The 19,968-nt window shown below is 35.0% G+C and overlaps 1 protein-coding gene across 1 annotated transcript in view; it reads right to left on the bottom strand.

Annotated features, from left to right (window-relative positions):
• The window catches only part of LOC134842947 (melatonin receptor type 1B-B-like), a 38,269-nt gene that overhangs the window by 12,639 nt on the left and 5,662 nt on the right, over positions 1-19,968 (bottom strand). The window contains exon 2 of the mRNA XM_063859482.1: positions 8,733-8,880. Coding sequence (XP_063715552.1) covers positions 8,733-8,880 — 148 coding nt within the window. The remainder of the gene's footprint in view (positions 1-8,732; positions 8,881-19,968) is intronic.

Genomic DNA, 19,968 nt, shown 5'->3' with positions numbered 1-19,968 from the left:
CATAGTCATGTAATTCAAATATTCAGATTTTTGAATCAGTTTTTGAACTTTCTTTGAGCTGAGCAGTATGTGTTGGTTTTTTTCAGAAATCTTATCTTATGGTTCTATTTAATTTGGGAGTTTTCCATATCGTCCCACAAGAAAACTTGCAGAAATTAATGCTAACTGATTGTGAATCTCAAAATTTACCAAAGTTGCAAGATTTGGATGCAGAGTCACAATTTTTGCAGTTTGAGTGGACTTTGCATAATGGAAGACAAAATTGTTTAAAAATTAACATTCAGATATCAAAAATTGATCTTTTACAATATTGTAGGAAAAAATGCTTTCGGAAAATTAGCCGAAAAGACAACTCAGGAAAAAACAGTCTGGTAAACGGGTTGCTTTTACCCCCTCGGTTTTGTTTTATGTAGAGTTATTCAAAAAAATTTGTATCGTTTTTCACGAACGCAGTGAAGCAAATGAACGTTCACAAATTGATGAAAGTTCTCAGAGTTTTTGATTTCATTAGGTATGAAATTTCATCAAATACATAAAGAAAAAAGACTGCATTTTTGTGATTGTATTGTTTTGGACCTGAACAAAAGTTCGAAATAAATGGACCAAAAAAATCTTTTTAAAGTTCTAACTGGACACGGAAACTCCGAAAACCTTTAGAATTCATGCTATTCAATACGATGCAGCTAGTTCTGCGAAACCTAATGCGCATAAAAGAACCTGGTTTGCGTTATGTGGTACCTTCATTTCTAAGTTCTTGTTTTCTTGGTCACGTGATTGAATTGCTTTTCTATTTCTTTATCAATTCTATTCCTTCAGCAGTATATGCTTTTTTCGGTTGTGAGTCAAATTAACCAAAAACTTCAGTGAAAGCAGTTAACATCATGAGTCTGGTTGTTTTAAATATTGAGTATATTGAGAACTAAACTGAAAGATTTAGGAGTTTATAAAAAAGATCAAAGTGTGGGATGTTCCTCTCCTCCTCCCAAAAAAAATCAAAGCAACATCTCAATCTGTTTGTCGTATAAAGCATCTTCATGTAATCAGTTGAAGCAATTGGTTGTAATGAAAAGTAAGTTGAACTTAAAATAGACTGAAAAACTAAACCTCCAGAAACGGAGTTTTTTGCAAAAAGTTTTGAAAATATGAAAATCTGTCGGAAAGTTTGAAAACAAGGGTTACCAACTTGGATTAATACGAAAGCTCACGAATTTAGAATGTATTTTTCTGAGATAAAGAGTATGATTGGAGGTGTAGCAACTACTCATTTTCTCATACAAAATCTCTTGACTATGCAGAATAAAAAGCTTTTGCATACAAACATAGACTCGATGTTTTAAAAACAAATTGTAAATCATATTGATCATTTTATATGTATTTTTCTGAGATAAAGAGTATGATTGGAGGTGTAGCAACTACTCATTTTGTCATACAAAATCTCTTGACTATGCAGAATAAAAAGCTTTTGCATACAAACATAGACTCGATGTTTTAAAAACAAATTGTAAATCATATTGATCATTTTATATTATCTTATTTAAAAAAAAAATTATTTCTAATCATTATCAGTTTTTTCAATTCAAACTTAAGACGGGAGATGAATGTGACAATTTTTTGAAATTTGGGTAATTTTTGTTTTTGACGAAGAGAGTCTTGAACAAAAATCAAGTAAGGTTTCTGGACGTACGTGTAATTTTTAATTTTTTTGTTCCAATTTTTGTCATAGTTTGTGCAATTGTTTGAATAATGTTATCCACTACATGTGAAGAAACATCAGTTTGGGTAGCAATTTTAACCAGCACAGTCGGTTACATGTTATATTCTCCAAAACTATGAATAAAATGTTTTTCACTAAGAAATGATTTTTTTTATTTATCTAGTTGATCAAATGGAACTGGAAAACAACATCTGATTTTTATCTTTGTTTTTAAACTAAGTACATTTTAACCCATATTTGAAAAAATTTAACTTTATCAACATTATCAACCTTTTTATGGACAAATGCAAAAAAAACCTCGAATTTGTCCAAGGAGTTGACTTTGAACTTATTAAAAACCTTTCTAAAAGTTCTAATACTTGGTTTATTTGATGACTCGTGATGAATTTTCTACTCCTGAACATTTTGTAAAAATTGCTACTACCGGAAGACACAGGGGACTGAAGACATTATACATTAAGCACAAATTGTTTCATCACAGCAAATTGGGAAGATGTGTGGAATAACAAAATACGCACATAGTCTCGTACGAATTAATACAATAAGTCAGTTACCAGTTCTAGGATCTCAATCAGAAGATTGATATCAAGAAGCAACTTTTATTCCTCATTGTCCTTTACTCATTGATTTAACTCCAAAAACAGTTTAGTCGCCAAGATATTGCACGAGCAATGTTTCACTTCCAACAGCTCGGACGATGAGCATAAACTACGTCTCTTTACTCCTAATATTTCAATTTTTCCCCAAAAACTTCAAAAACAATTCATCATACATTGCCCAAAAAAGCTTCATTCAGTTCGTTAGCCAATGCCTATTACATTTGCAACGAGGGGAGCTACAGGATCTCCGAAAAGAAGACGTAGTAAAAATCGAAAAGAGTTAACATAAATCACACGAAGAAGGTTTTCAGTGCATAAAAAGGGAACTATTCAACACTTGAGTAAAGCGAGCAGTTCATCAAACTAAGTTCTCTTATCACTACTCTTAACATTAAATAATTGGTTTAGTATGGATCAGTAAAAGAGGAGGTTGCGCCAAACGATTTTGATTGTATTTACAGTGTTGTAAGCGCAAGTTTGAAATCAGCAAGGAAGAGCATCTTTTTCATTTATTTTTGAGTTCTTCTAAAATAAGATTGAGTCAGTCAGACAAAATCATAATAAATAACTGAGACCGAAATAATTTATTGTAGGCTTTCTGTGTGCAATAAAGCGGAAAGTACCGATTTTCCAGATATTTACCAACCATTTTCAAACCAACCACAAATTCCACCTAAACTTGTTATCAACAAGAATGCAAGAATTCCACAGAAAAAACTCTGAAAAAATGATATTCTAGGGGTAGAGCTGCGTACGGGCCTGTTCAACACTTGAGTAAAGCGAGCGTTTATCAAAAAAGAAAGGAGAACAGTTTTTTTATAAACAAAGACATCTAATACAAAATTTGGTTCACCAATAAGAAGTTTCGGAAAATTTCAAGCTTTTTCCAAATAAATGAATGAAATCTGGTGCATGGACATGGCTTTTGTAGAAAAGCAATCTATTAAAAACAATGGAGTTAGGTTTTTATTAGTTGTTGCAGATATTTTTTCGAGAATTGTTAGAGTTCAAACTATAAAAACAAAAGTATGCCACAGACACTTTGCAAGCTTTCAAAAAACGGTTTCCCGAAAAAGCACTCTTGAAAAACTTTGAGTTGATATATGAACAGAAAATTGAGGGAACTTTCAAAAAAAATAGCAAGGTGAAAGACATTGAAATTTTTCAACAATGAGTGAAACACGAGCTGCGTTTGCAGAGAGAACAATTCATTCTTTAGAACTTATAATATACAAATAACTTGAAGATCATGCTGAAAAAATTAATCCCAATTTGCAAAAACTTGTTTCTACAGCAATCTGTGGCAAAATATGGTTCTCTGAAAACTCTCCGAGGAATGTGGAAATGATGACTTTTTCATGAATGGAAACCCTCTGTGAGATGTGAAATAAAAATGTCTTCTTATTGACATAATGATTTTTTCATGACATATGAGAAATCAAAATTGAAAATTTAGGATAGAACGAGAATTTCAAAAAACGACATTCCGTTCTGAGAATGAGGAATTTTTGAAAAAGAGCTCAGGTTCAAGATAAATCAATTTTTAAATAGCATATCTATTGATCAGTAGACTTGGATTCTTTTATTTTTGAGCTAATTTCTATTGCGTTTTTAAATTGTTATCGAAGTAATAGTCTTTGTTCTTTTACACATTTCTTACCGGAACAAGAACAACTTATAGGAGAATGGGAGGTTGCTATGTCATAAATATCTTAACCTTACTTGAAACAAAATGTTACTGAGGGAAAGCTCATATACGGGAGATAAAGTTCTGAGGAGAAAAGCATCATTGAACCATGATTGTATTCAAGTATTGTTGATCTAGTTGTAGCCATGAAGAAAAAAACTCGAGATTGTCTAGGTGCCCAAGCATTTGGATATAACGGAATATATGTATCAGGAGATAAAATTACACAAAAGAGAGCCGTTCATTTACCTGAGGATCAATCTGTGTTAATAACCCAAAATTCTAATTATAGTCACAGTATTGGTTGTAACTTAGAGAAAAATCAAACCGAGATAATAATAAGTGGAAAACGACCGCATCTTCCTCAGTATTCTTACAACATTATAAAAAAAGATTATCCGATGATATATAGTGATATTATAGAATTGAACATAGTCGGTGATATAAAAGCAACTTTAATGCGTTGTAATCCATTCACCTCCAAAAAAATGGGATTTATAAATCCTTTACAATTTTACAGGTTAAAAACCCTAGAAAACTCTTTCCAAAGCATCAAGATTGAACTATGAGATACTACAGGTGAAAACAATCCTTGTGTATCCGAAGGAATTACACAAATTGTTCTCTTGTCGCAAGGTTTCGAATAAAAATTTTAGAATAAAAATTTTTGAATCATATCAAAAGGGTTGCTAGAATTTGAGGTTAATTTCCTATTTTCAAGGTCATGCAAGACAGCGTTGAAGAGGTTTTGGTGCTCTTGCCCAAACGCTTGGGAGAATTCCACAAAAAAATCAATAAAAAATGGAGCAAGTTTATTTGAAATCGCCACTCCAGAGATTGGGGCGATTGATAGTGGACGCAAAAAAATTCAAAAAAATTGCAAAAGATGTGAGAAAAAAAACAATCTGGAAACATTTGGGAGTTGGAAAAAATCCAAACATAGAACGAGCAAGATCAGATAACTTTTTTTGAAAAGTAGGTCAAAAAACAGTCGCACTCGCAAAGACAATTTTAACAATATCAATTGAGTTTATTTCAAAGTTTCCATTTTCGGTTCGGGGCTTCAACAAAAGTTTTCCTGGTGATTTTTGAGGAGTCCACGTTTTGAAAACAATTATTTCAACTTACGCGCAAGAAGTAATTCTCCCCAGTACTTCTCTAGATGAAAGCAATACTAAATTTGATTTGGAATTCGATTGTACACTCTACTTGGATATGCATGATACCCATTTTACTTTAAAGCTTCAATTTTTCAAGGAAAGGTTGTTTGAAGCTTTTTTAAAAAAAAGTCAGAACTCAAAGTAAAATCAGAAGTTGTTTCAGATGAGGAACCAAAACCCTACATATCTTAAGTAACATTGTGCAAAATTCTCAAGTCTCTTTGTAGTTTATTTTAATAATACAATGGTTTACAACGCCAATGGATTATAGCGTCATAAAGCCCCAACACCGATTAAATTTCGTCGGCAGTGAGCTATAAAGGAATACTTGCTTGCCTAGAGCTCACTTGCTTGCCTATACTTGCTTAGTTTTGAAGGACATCCTGAAGCACTTGATGTGCATCCGTTCACTGATAGAGCAAATTCGTTAGAAACAGGGATATTATTTCACTCTATGCGAAGCTCGCCCTTGATTTGTTTATTTGCAAAAAAATAAATCCACCAAATACCAAAGTTCAAATTAAAGTAATTCGTGCTAGGTCTAGATTTACATGCTGTCTGAAAATCCAAAGGTTAGTCTGAATATTGGTGACTGTTCATTGTTTACTAGAAGAACATTAGTAGCTGAACCTGCTAATGATCAATACTTGCAATGGAATCTAGAAAGAGAACCTGCTCATTACAACTAAATGGAAACTTTAGCAAGAACTTTTATCAATCGATCTCGACAAAACCAAATTATACATGACAATATAATTGATAACGCTCCAATGAAAAAAAAAACAGTTGCAGTAAATACAAACTCAGCTGTTACCGGATTTTTTCATGAAAATCTTTTTTACTATCAACAATTTCTTTTGAGAGAGCTTATAATGATTCGCAATAATTGCATTGATGCGCAAATTCGTTAGAAACAGGGATATTATTTCACTATATGCGAAGCTCGCCCTTGATTTGTTTATTTGCAAAAAAAAAATAATACCACCAAATACCAAAGTTCAAATTAAAGTAATTCGTGCTAGGTCTAGATTTACATGCTGTCTGAAAATCCAAAGGTTAGTCTGAATATTGTTGACTGTTCATTGTTTACTAGAAGAACATTAGTAGCTGAACCTGCTAATGATCAATATTTGCAATGGAATCTAGAAAGAGAACCTGCTCATTACAACTAAATGGAAACTCTAGCAAGAACTTTTATCAATCGATCTCGACAAAACCAAATTATACATGACAATATAATTGATAACGCTCCAATGAAAAGAAAAACAGTTGCAGTAAATACAAATTCAGCTGTTACCGGATTTTTTCATGAAAATCTTTTTTACTATCAACAATTTCTTTTGAGAGAGCTTATAATGATTCGCAATTGCATTGATGCGCAAATTCGTTAGAAACAGGGATATTATTTCACTCTATGCGAAGCTCGCCCTTGATTTGTTTATTTGCAAAAAAATAAATCCACCAAATACCAAAGTTCAAATTAAAGTAATTCGTGCTAGGTCTAGATTTACATGCTGTCTGAAAATCCAAAGGTTAGTCTGAATATTGGTGACTGTTCATTGTTTACTAGAAGAACATTAGTAGCTGAACCTGCTAATGGTCAATACTTGCAATGGAATCTAGAAAGAGAACCTGCTCATTACAACTAAATGGAAACTTTAGCAAGAACTTTTATCAATCGATCTCGACAAAACTAAATTATACATGACAATATAACTGATAGCGCTCCAATGAAAAGAAAAACAGTTGCAGTAAATACAAATTCAGCTGTTAACGGATTTTTTCATGAAAATCTTTTTTACTATCAACAATTTCTTTTGAGAGAGCTTATAATGATTCGCAATTGCATTGATGCGCAATTGTTTCCTTAGACACAAGTTCTTCTTGTCACCCCTTTGTTAAAACAATGAAAGCAAGGCAGTTTCACGAAAATTATCCCAGCTCTTCCTATGGAAAGTTTTCAAAGTCACTATTTTCTAGTTTTTGCTTGGCTTCACGTCAGGATGCAGCTGAACAGTTGCATCATCCAGATCTTAGTGAAAAAAGCTTAAGACTAGAAATATTTTTCCAATTTCTCTTGGAGCAAGTGCAAGTAACGGAAGTGATAGTCTTGGGAGAAAGGCAATCAAATGTTCAAATTGACAAAATCGTAACAGTGGCTAAAAATCTTAATTTTTTTTGAGTTTTCAGTTTCCTATAAAAAAACTTGTAATTTTCTGAAACTTGTCATTGTCATTCCCTTCGCTCAATCTATTTTGTTGTTCTTCAGACCTAAATCTCCTGCAAAAGTAGACAAAAAATGGTGCATACTTAAAAACCTGAGAAATTGCTACAAATTAGACTGTAAAGAGACCTGTGTATGGGACTTTATTGATTAAGTACCTAAATGCATGTAATCCATCTCACTTTCTTATCTTTTATTTTATCTTCTATTTTATACTATCAAACGATCCATTACTTTTTTTAGATGTAAATCAGCTAACGAGTGAAAAATGGAGAATTTTTTACTGGTACAGGTTTTTCAAAGAAATTCCGAGCTCAGGTTTAAGTACATGGGATCTTACCCATCTGATAAAGAACCTCAACTATTCAAACACTCTTTTCCAATCATCAACTCAACTCCATCATCTTTGCTGATCATCAATGATTGAGGAAAACACTGGATCATAATTGCTCAAGGATCACAAAACTTACTACTTTGCTATCTTTGGGTGCAAAATTATCAATTTATTCTTCTCTATTAAAAAATATTGGCGGATGATTCCCAGAAAACTACAAAAAACTGGATTCAACGCAATTTCTTCAACTTTTCTTTTTTTTTCAAATTCTATAAGAGAAATTTGAATAATATTCATGGTGTGCATGTTTTGAATTTTATAAATAATTTTATGTAAATATGTATTTTATTATTTTTTTATCTGTAAGTGTAACTTATTGCAGTTAATTTACTATACGATGCAGTGATTTATACACTCTCTTTTTAATTTTTTTCCGAAGTTTCAGCAGGTTTCAGCTAGGTTGCGCATAGGAATATCATATACAACAAGTCATAGCTTGAATTAGATCGAATATTATCGTATTTTGAAGGTGTTTAGAAAAAAAATCAACTTTTTGATTGAAAATCTCAATTTTTGAGCAAAAACTCTAAGCATTGACTTAGCTTGAGCCAAAAAACATCATATAATACCTTCATTCTACAATCTAATCGTAATAGACTATTGATATTTATCAATTAGATAACGCGCGCCGAGATTTTTGCTAAAGAACTTGAGATTTACAAACATAAACCAAAAAAATACCATTTTTCATACCATTCTCTTACCATTACATAAACCCTGAAATCTTACCATTTCATTCCACTATCTTGATACACTGTAGATTCTCCACCCTCTACCCAATGTTAAAACATATTATGGGAGACCGGAAATCTATAACGAATGTTAACACATGGGGTCTCCCTTGCATCCCCCCACTTCAGCCGCAACACCTACTACTATAATTAGTCACAATGCCAAAGTTAAATAGAAAAGAGCCGTGTCTGCTGTGTGATTTTGGCCATCTCTCTTGCTTGCCTTAAACACGTGGTCTCCGACACCCACGAAGTCGTAGTTGATCAGGTCTATCAAGAACACTGCCACCCAGATGAGCACGAGGGACAGAATGGTCCCCTTCACCCCCCAGAAGCGGGCATAGAGGTGGTTGTGGCAGATGAAGATGTACCTAAACATGATGCTTCCGGCTCTTCCCCAACCCACCTGCAAAATTTTACAAGAATAATTTTTGTTCACGTTGCATATGGACTAAGTAGGCTATGACAAACATTTTGGTCTCTATTGTTAACCTTGTAAAACCACTCGTTATACCATAAAGTTGATGCTCGTGTGAGGTGGGGAGGAAGGCGTTCTTCTCTCAAAATAATTATATTTTGGCGCCTTAAAAAAGTTTTAGGGTGAGTCAGCCAAAAACAGATGTCTCAAAATAGTGCAAAGGGGGACCCTTTGGGTCGGCAGGTGGTCAAATCCATGAGGAGAAGGGGGTCGCCTCCCCACTAAATCCGCTACTGCAAATAATCAGAACAAAAAGGAAAAATATAAAAAATATATTCTCACCTTAAGTGCGGAAACTTTTTTAAAAAAATAGCAAAATCACTAAAAAAAACTAAAAGAACTATTACATGAAGTAGAGGAACTACTTTTTACACGTAAGGCGAAACCCCCTTCCCCCGCCCCCTGCCACTCAAAGGGCTCCCCTTTTTTAAATATTTTACGTCATTCATTTTCGATCGACCAGCCCGTAAGAATTTTTGAAGAGTCAATTTCGACAAAGAAATTTCGAACAAAAATCAAAAAACGTTCTCCTGCCCCTTAAAGAAACACAAGATTGTTTCCTGAAAACAAAACATGTCAAAACGCACAAAAAAGAAGAAATAGGCTGTTAAACAGAAACCATGCTCATGTTAAAATCCTCCCAAACCCAGGTTACGACCCTTGAACCCACAATTTGAATTTGGATCGAAATGGTTTAACACTGTAAAATATTCAGCTCTGTGTCTAAATTTTGCAGGCAAACAAAACAAGGCTGTTTTTATCAGATCATAGCTTTGAATGTTACGACTCCGGTTTAATTGATCTGATGTAGTTTATGACCCAAAAAATTTCAAAAAATCAGACTTACTCACAACTGTTTATGTAATATATAAGTCCTAATAGTCCTTGAATGTTTTGACAGCCCTTTATTGTCGATCAAAATTTTTAGTTTAAAAAGAATATTTACAAAATATTTGAAAATGAAAAAACTTGATATTTTTTTTAAATATTCCTTTCTCAGAATCACCCTCCCAAACGCTATATGAATGATATTTTTTTCCAAAGGAATAAACGTTTTGTAAATGGTAACAAATGAAAAAGACAAAGTTGCTTGCTTCAGTTCAATTCCACGTTTAATCCAATTGTGTGCTATAGAAATTAATCACAGCTGAAGTTTTTTTCATATTTGTGCTCCAAACAACAAGCAAGTATTTTTCAAATTGCTAAACAGAAAATTAACATAACTTTTTAGCTGGAAAGACTGAAATTGACTAAATGAAAAACTACTTTTAGCATAAGTTTTCCGCGCTTTATTGAAAGTCGAAACAAAAACGGTCGCAGTCAAAAAAAATTTTGAAAGTTTTTGATATTTTGTTCAAAAATTCGATTTTGTTCGTAAAAAAATTCGGTTCAGATGAGAAACAACTAAATGAAAAATTGAATAAAAAAGAAAAGTATTAGTGACATTACGTCGAAATCCGTGTTATTTCAATAGTCAGATTTGACTATTAGTGTACATGGATTCCGAATTCAAATGATATAACATGCACATGCCATGGATTCCGCGTTCAAATACTCGCATGGCGGCACGAACAGGCATATACGCAAAATCCCGGAATCCGGGACAATCAATTAAACCACCGAAAATTGGCAAAATCCCGGAATCCATGGTATAGCGAACAATTACTTGAATTCGGAATCCAGGACATGGTCCCGGAATCCGAGCCATTTTTACTCAACCACTAAACAAATAGTTGCTAAACAAATAGTTGATAAATTCAATACAGTATAACCATGGAATCCATGACGCTGGAATCCAGTGAGAAAAATGGCACGGAATCCAAAATTTTTATATTTTTGAATTAATCTGGCAGAAGTTTACAGTTTTTAAGCAATTTTATTTTGTTTATATTTTTGAATTAATCTGGCAGAAGTTTACAGTTTTTAAGCAATTTTATTTTCTTTTTTGTTTAGTTTGTCCTACAAGTTATTATAATTGCAACTATTAACATACGTGCTAAAATACTGTATTCCGATGAAAAAAGTTGTGGGTACAATCGTTTGATCAAACTTAGTTAACGAGCGTGCCGAAATACTGTACATGTACTTCGATGAAAAAAGTTGTGGGTGCAAATGTTTGAACTACTACTAGTAGTAACTACACGTATGTAACATACAGTATAAAGAACATAAAATATATGGAACTTCCATTGAATGAGTGTAACACAACTTGAAAAGTTTCTAAGGTAAAAAAGCTGAGCTTGTGAACTTCACATGTTGAACATGTATCGAGCAACTTTATCGCCATAATCGTATCGTAGTTGTTCGAAAGGCTCAATGTTTCTTCGGGCTTTGAATACAGCTAATCGTTTTGGCGGATCGAAGGCATTAAGAACAACTTCTATGATCTTCATATTCGCATCCAAATTCTTCTTGGAGTTTAGCGTGCTGTGATTAGCCAGTCGACCAAGACAGCGGTTGGTTGGATGCTCAACACACACTTCTGAAGAAGCATCGATGAAACGCTTCACAGGCGCGCCAATTTCCAGCACAAATTCAGTCGGAACAGAACGGTTCCTTATCAAATCTTGATATGTTTTATCTGTCACGGCAACCCCATGGTAGTCCATGATAATATCATCCTTCTGGAAGGCCTGTGTGCTGACAACGCCTGAATCAGAAAATGTTCAACATTTAAAGTTTACTCTATATTATTTAACACTGTTACATGGCATTTTTGAATGGAATTCAAAAAACTGTATTGGTTGAAAACTTTATGACTTTTTAAAACTTTAAACTATAACGTTTGAATCACAAAAGAAATTTTTTTGAAAAAGAAACTTTTGAAAGTTTTGGAAACTTGTCGTCAACGTTTTCAAGAAACGCAAGATTACCTCTTCCGAAGGTAGGGAAAACAACATCACAAATGCCAACCCATTCTTGCGTATCACATCTGTGGGCCAGAAGCGTTTGTGCTTCCAATGAAAGAAAGTTTCCAGTGCCTTTATAACTAATAACGCTGGAATCAGAAAGCGGCTTTTGTTGTCGCTTGCTTTTCTCTTTCTGCAGCATGGCGATTTGGGACATGACTTTCTTTAGGTCGTGATGAGTTTCCCATTTGTTTCGCTGGAAAAAACCCGACACGCGCGTCTCCGATACAACAAAGTTTGGATACTGTTTCACAAAAGCTTGTGCTCTAATTGTCTGTCTAATGTATCTTTGTTGATCTTGTCTACATCGCACAGCTTTTTCAACATCTTTGTAGGTGTGATTGACAATCTGGAAAAACGTGAGCGTATTGTTTCATACATCTAATTGATAAATTGTGATACTGTATAAAAAAACTGTGAAGTACAAATCAGCTGAAACAGTCGAAACTTTCCGAAAGTTTCCGAGTCGAAACGTTTTTTAAATTAAAAAAATTCTTGGAAAATCAAAGTAGTACCTTCTTGTGAATTTCCTGCGTTTTGTGTTTCACCAGTTGAAATGCAGGATCTTTTGACAAAGGCATGAATTTTGCCACTTGACGATCGAGCAATGTCTTGGGTCGCTTAGCAGGCTCCATTTGAGCAGAAATCTAAACAGATCCTTCTAGAACGAATTCCCCGTTGTGTTCAAATCATATTAGGAAGTTCAACTTCCACAGACTTATAAGTTAAAAGTTGAAACGTACCATGTCAGAAACTGTGGCGGCAATTCTATTCACACGAAACTTGGTGTTTCCACTGGAGTTCACAAAAAAAAGTTCTGTTTTGACTTGGATTGGTTGCTCAGGGAAAGATCGGGTGAAAGAAATCTTTTCATCCGGGACACTCTGAGGTAAGAAATGTGGTCGAACTTCAGTGTGATAAAGTTTCAAACCCTGTACGAGCCATCGCGGCAAAATGTGATTCGAACGTTCAGTAGACACTAAACAAACAGTTTCACAATTTTGAAAAAAAGTTATACGGAAGAAATTCAAGATGACTCACTTTCACTTGGTTCAATTGAAACCGTTATACAAATTTCGTCCTCATCTGACAATGCCACAAACGCTTGTGCAACTGCATGAACAGACATGCAGCTTATGGTTTCTTCTAGCATTGATGGCACGACATAACAGTATAAGAAGGCTGTCACAAGTTGAAATAACGAAACACGTTGTTTATGGGTTAAAAAACCCGATTCTTGGAAAACATCCAAGTGCTCTTTAACAAGTGTTTCGATTTCTTGCCTCTCGCAATTTTCATTTTGGTCGTCTTTGGACGAAGCAGCTTCAAGTTGTTGAACGCGTGCAAGTTTTGCAGCTATCTAAACTCAAAACAAAAACTTTTAGTTGAACTACAAAAGTGAACAAAAACATTAGCTGAAAGTTTCCAACTCTTCATGGTTTGAGCATTAAAAATGCTTTTTGTTTCAAAACAAAAGGAATCTTACCTCGGTTTGCGAGTCATTGTTCGTTGGAATAACTCGTTTTGCCATATTCTCAGATGAAGAATCAGTCGGAGGCTCTGTACTTGAACTGCCAGCCTGAGTGGCAGTCGCTGACTGCGGCGTGAACAGAGGTATTTCCCATGACAAAGTTGTTGATGAATGCTGGTTTGAAGGAGTTGATTCTGAAGGTTGAGAAAAAAAACGACTGAGTTCTGTTCCATTGGCAGTGTAATCATCATGATGATCAGTGGGCTGGCTGGCAATTTGATTTCTATGAAAAAACGCGGGATCAAAGTGTGGTGGGTACACCATTGGCATTGGGCTAATGAAGTTTGAATACCCTTCACTTCGAGAAGATACTTGCTGCGGAGTCTCCAATGTGTGGTAAGTATTGTTATTATGATTAACATCTGTAATAATTGTACAAGGTTCAGCATAGGGCATAGGTCGGATGGGGGTTCCTAAAGGAATTTCCACAGATGGGAGCTGTGCAAAATTTTGGTCGAAACTCCGAGATGTACTACATATGTTAGTAACAGACTGTTGACTAGATGGAGGTTCATTATGATCTCTATGGAAAACAGGAGTTTCAAGTTGCGCAGTATTCACAGCAGGAAGTTCGGAGTCCATAGTTCAGGTTAACGAAACTTGGAATGAAATGAGAAGTGACTAGAAAGGATTGCAGAATCGAATGAATCACCCTCGGAGGGTGTTACTAACAACTTACTATAATAGTATGTTTCAATAATTGAAGTTCAATTGGTGTTCAATTGGTACTCAAATTGGTTGTGATAATATGCCATATTATACTATATTATATTATACAGTGTATAATTTACTCTTAATTGCTGAATTACTGCAATAATATAAAATAGTATAATATGGTATATTATCACAACCAATTTGAGTACCAATTGAACACCAATTGAACTTCAATGATCGTTTCAATAGTCGTTTTATGCGGTTAAACCTAAAGGTTTAAATTGGTTGTTAAAAAATATACTCATCATGACAATTACTCATCATGAGTACAATGATTGTACTAAATATTATTCATTTAGATAAAATCGCTCCTACAAGATGCTTCCATCATTGTTCAAGGAAAAAGAAGAAGTGCAAGTTCTTGATGAAGTGACGTACATTTGGGAAGCCGCTAGAATACTGGGTTTCATTAGTAACTGGGGTGTGAGTGTCAAATGGACTGAATGGAAGGGTCCACCCGTACAGATAACAATTCCAGAAGACCTTCGCGACAATCGGAGGATGAAACATTGGAAAATAAGAAAGACAATCAAAGTTGTTGAAGAACCAGATAGGGCTAAAAGAAGAAACAAAAAAGATCCACTTCTGTTCAACCCAAGATGCTTAACTCGCAATACAGATGTGTTTTTCTGTGCTGCTTGTGAAACAGATTGCGTTGACAAATGCATTCTGATGACAGGGGTTGTACTGTACAACGATCCTTTCAAACGTGAATGTACATTGAGAATTTTGGACTCGGAGCACGATGAAAACCCCCGAGAAGAACCAGAGGCTAACATATTGGTTGTAAAATACAATCAACTTCGAAATCAAGGGCTCTTTGAAGATACGCTTACATCTGAGGTACTTATTCGCTTTGAAAAACATCTTTCAAAACATCACTCGGAAAGAAGTTCAACTTCAAAAGAAGTTTTTTTGAATAGCTGAAATTGAAAAACATATTTTAACTTCATTCATAATCTGTTTGAAATCTTGAATTGTTTCAGACATCTTTTTGTGACACGGCTACTTTAGTTTTGGAGCCATGTGAGGTTCAGGATCATCAACGTAATCCTACAAAAAGAGCTAAAAAAGACGAAAAAGAAATTGACATGCTGACACTTCTCGAAGCCACAGAAGACATAGTGCCTTTGACCTTTGTCCCTTGTTCCAACGGTGTCCTCAAGGTTTGTTAACAAAATAATTACAAGCTTTGGAAGTGTGTGCCGCAATTTTTTTAGATGTCATAAAGTTAGGAATATATGTCTCAGCGCCCGATCAAAATAATTTGTATAAAAATTCAATTCTTTGTTTCTCAGGTTGGATCAACTGCTTTCTATGGAGGGGAAAATTGCAGAGTAGACAGCTTGGAGTTTGAAGGAAGGACAAAAAAGGCCTTTGCACAGTTGACATGCATAAATAACGAGGACATTTCTATAAGGATGCCTGCACTCTTGGTTCAGCTAGCTTGTGAAGACTACCTCAAGGTAAAGTTTTTTTAATGAAACATTCCGAATTTTTATTGTCCCCGATTCCATAAAATTTAACATTGCTTACGACTGAGAAACGAACTAGGAATTCATGTTCAAACCTTTAGCCATAAGGCCCGGAATCCAGTGTCAAATGACAAAACATTGCCAGTTTTTATCACAGGCTAAGGCCTACAATTTTCATTTGAAACATTCCGAATTTGTCACGTCCCGGATTCCATGGAATTTAACAATGCTTACGACTGAGAAACGAACTAGGAATTCATGTTTAAACCCTTAGCCATAAGGCCCGGAATCCAGTGTCAAATGACAAAACATTGCCAATTTTTATCACAGGCTAATGCCTACAATTTTTTTATCGTTTTCAAAAACTGAAATACTTTGTTCAAAAGTACAGGATTTTGGCACGTAAAAACACAGGCTATTGCCTACAATTTTTATCGTTTTCAAAAACTCAAATACTTTTATTCAAAAGTACAGGATTTTGGCACGTGACTAATTTTGTAACATTTCAGCATGAAACGTGTGACTTCAATGCAATTGAACATCCAATCAATTTATCGTTTGCGGTGTTTTCCGCCTTGAAACGTGCTGTTGGACTGGCTAGGGACAAAAACTCCATCACTTTCAATCTTGGACCCGTGACCAAACTAACAAGACAAATAATGGGTTTTTCGACAGAATCCCAAAAGGAAGTGGTCAAGTTTAGTGCAGCAATATCCGAAGGAATTCGAGGCTGCCACAAATCTTGGGATTCTGTGTTGGGTAGCAGGTGGGATGTATTGCCCGCACAAAAAGACAATGGTCATGATACACTTATAAAGTATTTAAGGATTACAGAACACCGTGAATTCACAAGTTTCAACTTACGATGCAACGTTCAAACGTGCACAGGCCACTACGCAAGTGAAGAAGACTACCGGACTCTTTTTTCACACAACTTAGAACAGTCAAAACCCCATTATTTTTATTAGTTCAACTAGTTCAAAGTTCCAGTGTTTTCGCGTGAATGTGATCAATTAAAGTTTCATAAACTTCAAACCTTGTTGACAATGTAACTTTTTTCAAATCCGAAAATTGGCAATCATCTTTTTCTCTCTATTAAATGAAAAGAAAACAAATTGTTTGCAAACACTTCAATTGGAAATGTTTCTCATGAGGCTCATAGTAAGAGCTTTAAGCTATGTTTTTTTGACAGTGTCAGTACAAGCAGTACTGAAAAAAATTACAGTATAATCATAATCATCATCATAACGTCATTCAATGACGTAAGTTATAAATTATCATCATAAAGTCACTTTGACGGTCACTCACAGTGATAACTGCGCGCCGCGAAGGAGTTGAAAAGGCGTATTTACACAGAATTTGGAAGAAAGTGGACTCCACATCGAATGTTATTGTTTCATGTTCGAATAATCGAGAGAAAAATAACACGTTGAATGCGGTCGCTAGGGAGCAGAAGATTTTTTTGAGCAATATTCAGTGGTTGGCATAAACGGGTGTCAGGTTGAAGGATTTGCCTTTAACTTTTTGTTTGGACTTGGGGCTGGACTGACTAGGACACAATCATGTTGCCTCATCATCATCATGAGTTCGATTCGCTTCTCCAAAAGTTCAACTTTAGAGAAGTTGTTACCCAGGTTCGAAGAGTTTCCAGTTGCAAGTAATTTATCCTGGAAAACAATACTGGATGACATCAAAAAAAATATTCAACTTTATACTATAAATATAGTATACTATATATAGTATATATTGATATAATAATAATAATATTGATATACTTGATATACATTGAATATATATGTAAGTTACATCAAGCCTTGATGAGTAATATTACTGAGTAATATTAAATTAATTTTGTCATAAACTCAGAGAAGTTTTACCAAAACGTTATGAATAAAATTGTGTGAAAAATATTCAATATTTCAACTTGAGCATAATTTGTACGTACGTTGTCTCTTACTAGGGAAACATGTTGTGCAAACGATGAGACGTGTTTTTTCAGAATTTGAAACACGTCAAAAATTGCCGCGAGCTCATCGGCATTTGCGTCGGATCCATCTCTGTAAACAAAATCAAAAATTTCAAAAAAATAGATTTTGTCATATTATTCCAGTTATTGATTTTGAGGTTACATTATTATAAACTTCAACCACAGATTTTCACAGTTGACTCTTTAACATGATGTTAATTTTTCAAAGATGTTAAACGACTCACTGTACTCGAGACACAATATGAGTAAGCGCAAGGAACGAGAAAGAAGGGTAGCATTCAGTGAACTTTGTTTTCTGAACGCGTTCTGTCTTGAAGGTATCAGCGGCCAGACGAAGATGATTCTTGAAAATGAAGTTAACTCCATAGGCGACAGAAACGCCTGTCGTCTCCACCATATGAATCATATTCGCTGGCATGATTAAACCTTGTCGCGCTTTCAGCGTGATAGCTTGGCACCCTCCCATATTCAAGCCTTCATGGGAACCGAAGAAAAGTTTCCTTCGGGACTGCTGCAGGAACTGGTTGAAGAGATCCTGGTTGATGCTCGTCGGGGCTATCAAGAAGAACGTCTTACATCCTTTCAGTAGAATATAGAGGACTGATGTGCTGGAAAAATCTTGGTGGAACATTGTCACAGCGCCATCTTGAGTAATGAGAAGGAAGTTGGACTCTTTATTGGGCCGATATGCTGCGGGCAATTTTTTTGAATGAATGTGTCCCAGCGAGGTACTCGATAGGAATGACGGTTGTGTAAATTGTGTGATTTTTTGATGTGCGGCATCAGCGTCAATAATGTTGTAAAACATGGGAGGTGTTTTTCTGAACAACTGATCCACCTCTTTTCCATCAACTATCCTTGTTTGTTCCTGGAATGGTTCAATACTATAACTTAGTAAGTAATTAGAAATTAAATTGAAAAAATTTCGGAAAATCATCCAGAGACATTTCAACCTCAACTTTCAGTGAATGAATGAATGACGGTCATGATAAAAATTTTATACTGGCAACCTTTGTTGGCAAATCTTTGAAAAGAAAGCGTACTAAAGTGTTAGTAGTACTAACCCTGAAATTCGAGTCGTACGAGCGGAGGGTTAATGGTTTTTTGTAACCTTCCAATAGAAGCTTCACGACGTTTGGGTTGTCGAGGACTGATTGTGACACTTTTGACGTGAAGCCGTTGAATCGAAAGGCGTCAGGAACAAAAACAGCATATTCTGAGTTCAAAAACTCTGCTTCCTGAAGGGCACTTTCGATATGTCGCGCTTCAACTGTCCTTACCAACGATTTCGCGATTTTTACCTGTGAACATAATTTTTTTCTGTGTGAAACACTTTTCATTTTTTACGAACAAAATGAAAACTCACGCAGGATAACACTCTTCGTAAGTCTTGGATAGTCCTGAAGCTCTCCAGTTGCCTCAAATGCAATATGCGTGAGTCTCTCGGCAAGACTATCTTTACAGAAGGCCAGATAGAAGCGGCCTTAGAATCCACTCTAGTCTGTTTTGCTTGCTGAAAAAAGGAAGTAAGTGGGTAGTTTGTCCGGGTGAGTCAAACCCATTTGAAAAAACCCAAAGAACCAGCGTTGTGACTTCATTTAAAAAAATTAACTCCATTCTTCATTCAAGAAATATCATATTTCTATTTCTATCATAAATAATGATTATTTTCACTAAACGTGCCAAAATCCTGTACTTTTGAACAAATTTTTTCGAGCTTTTGAGAACGATAAAAAAGTTGTAGGCATTGGCCTGTGATAAAAATTGGCAATGTTTTGTCATTTGGCACTGAATTCCGGGCCTTATGGCTAAAGGTTTGAACATGAATTCCGAGATCAATTTTTTGCATAGTTGACAGCATTCGAAAGTGCCATGGATTCCGGGCCTAATGAATATCTCTCCGGAATCCATGGCACTTTCGAATGCTGTCAACTAGGCAAGGAATTGATCTCGGAATTCATGTTCAAACCTTTAGCCATGAGCCCCGGAATCCAGTGTCAAATGACAAAACATTGCAAATTTTTATCACAGGCCAATGCCTACAACTTTTTTATCGTTCTCAAAAGCTCGAAAAAATTTGTTCAAAAGTACTGGATTTTGGCACGTTTAGTGAGAATAATTTTTCTTGAATGAAGAATGGAGTTCATTTTTTTACAGTTCACAGGCCTACAATTTTTTTATCGTTCTCAAAAGCTCGAAAAAATTTGTGAATTTTTCGAGATTAATGATTAACAATGTTACCTTGTTTGCAGTTGAACTTTGCTGTTCTTCTGTATCAAGAAGATTGAAGTTGAACTTAAAGTCATCCCCAACTTCAGAGTCAACTTCAGCTGTTTCAAACAGTTCTTCCTCTTCAAGAGGAAGC

This window comes from Symsagittifera roscoffensis, chromosome 3 (assembly GCF_963678635.1).
Source record: "Symsagittifera roscoffensis chromosome 3, txSymRosc1.1, whole genome shotgun sequence".
NCBI lineage: Eukaryota > Metazoa > Xenacoelomorpha > Acoela > Convolutidae > Symsagittifera > Symsagittifera roscoffensis.
This window is presented reverse-complemented; position numbering and strand designations above follow the sequence as displayed.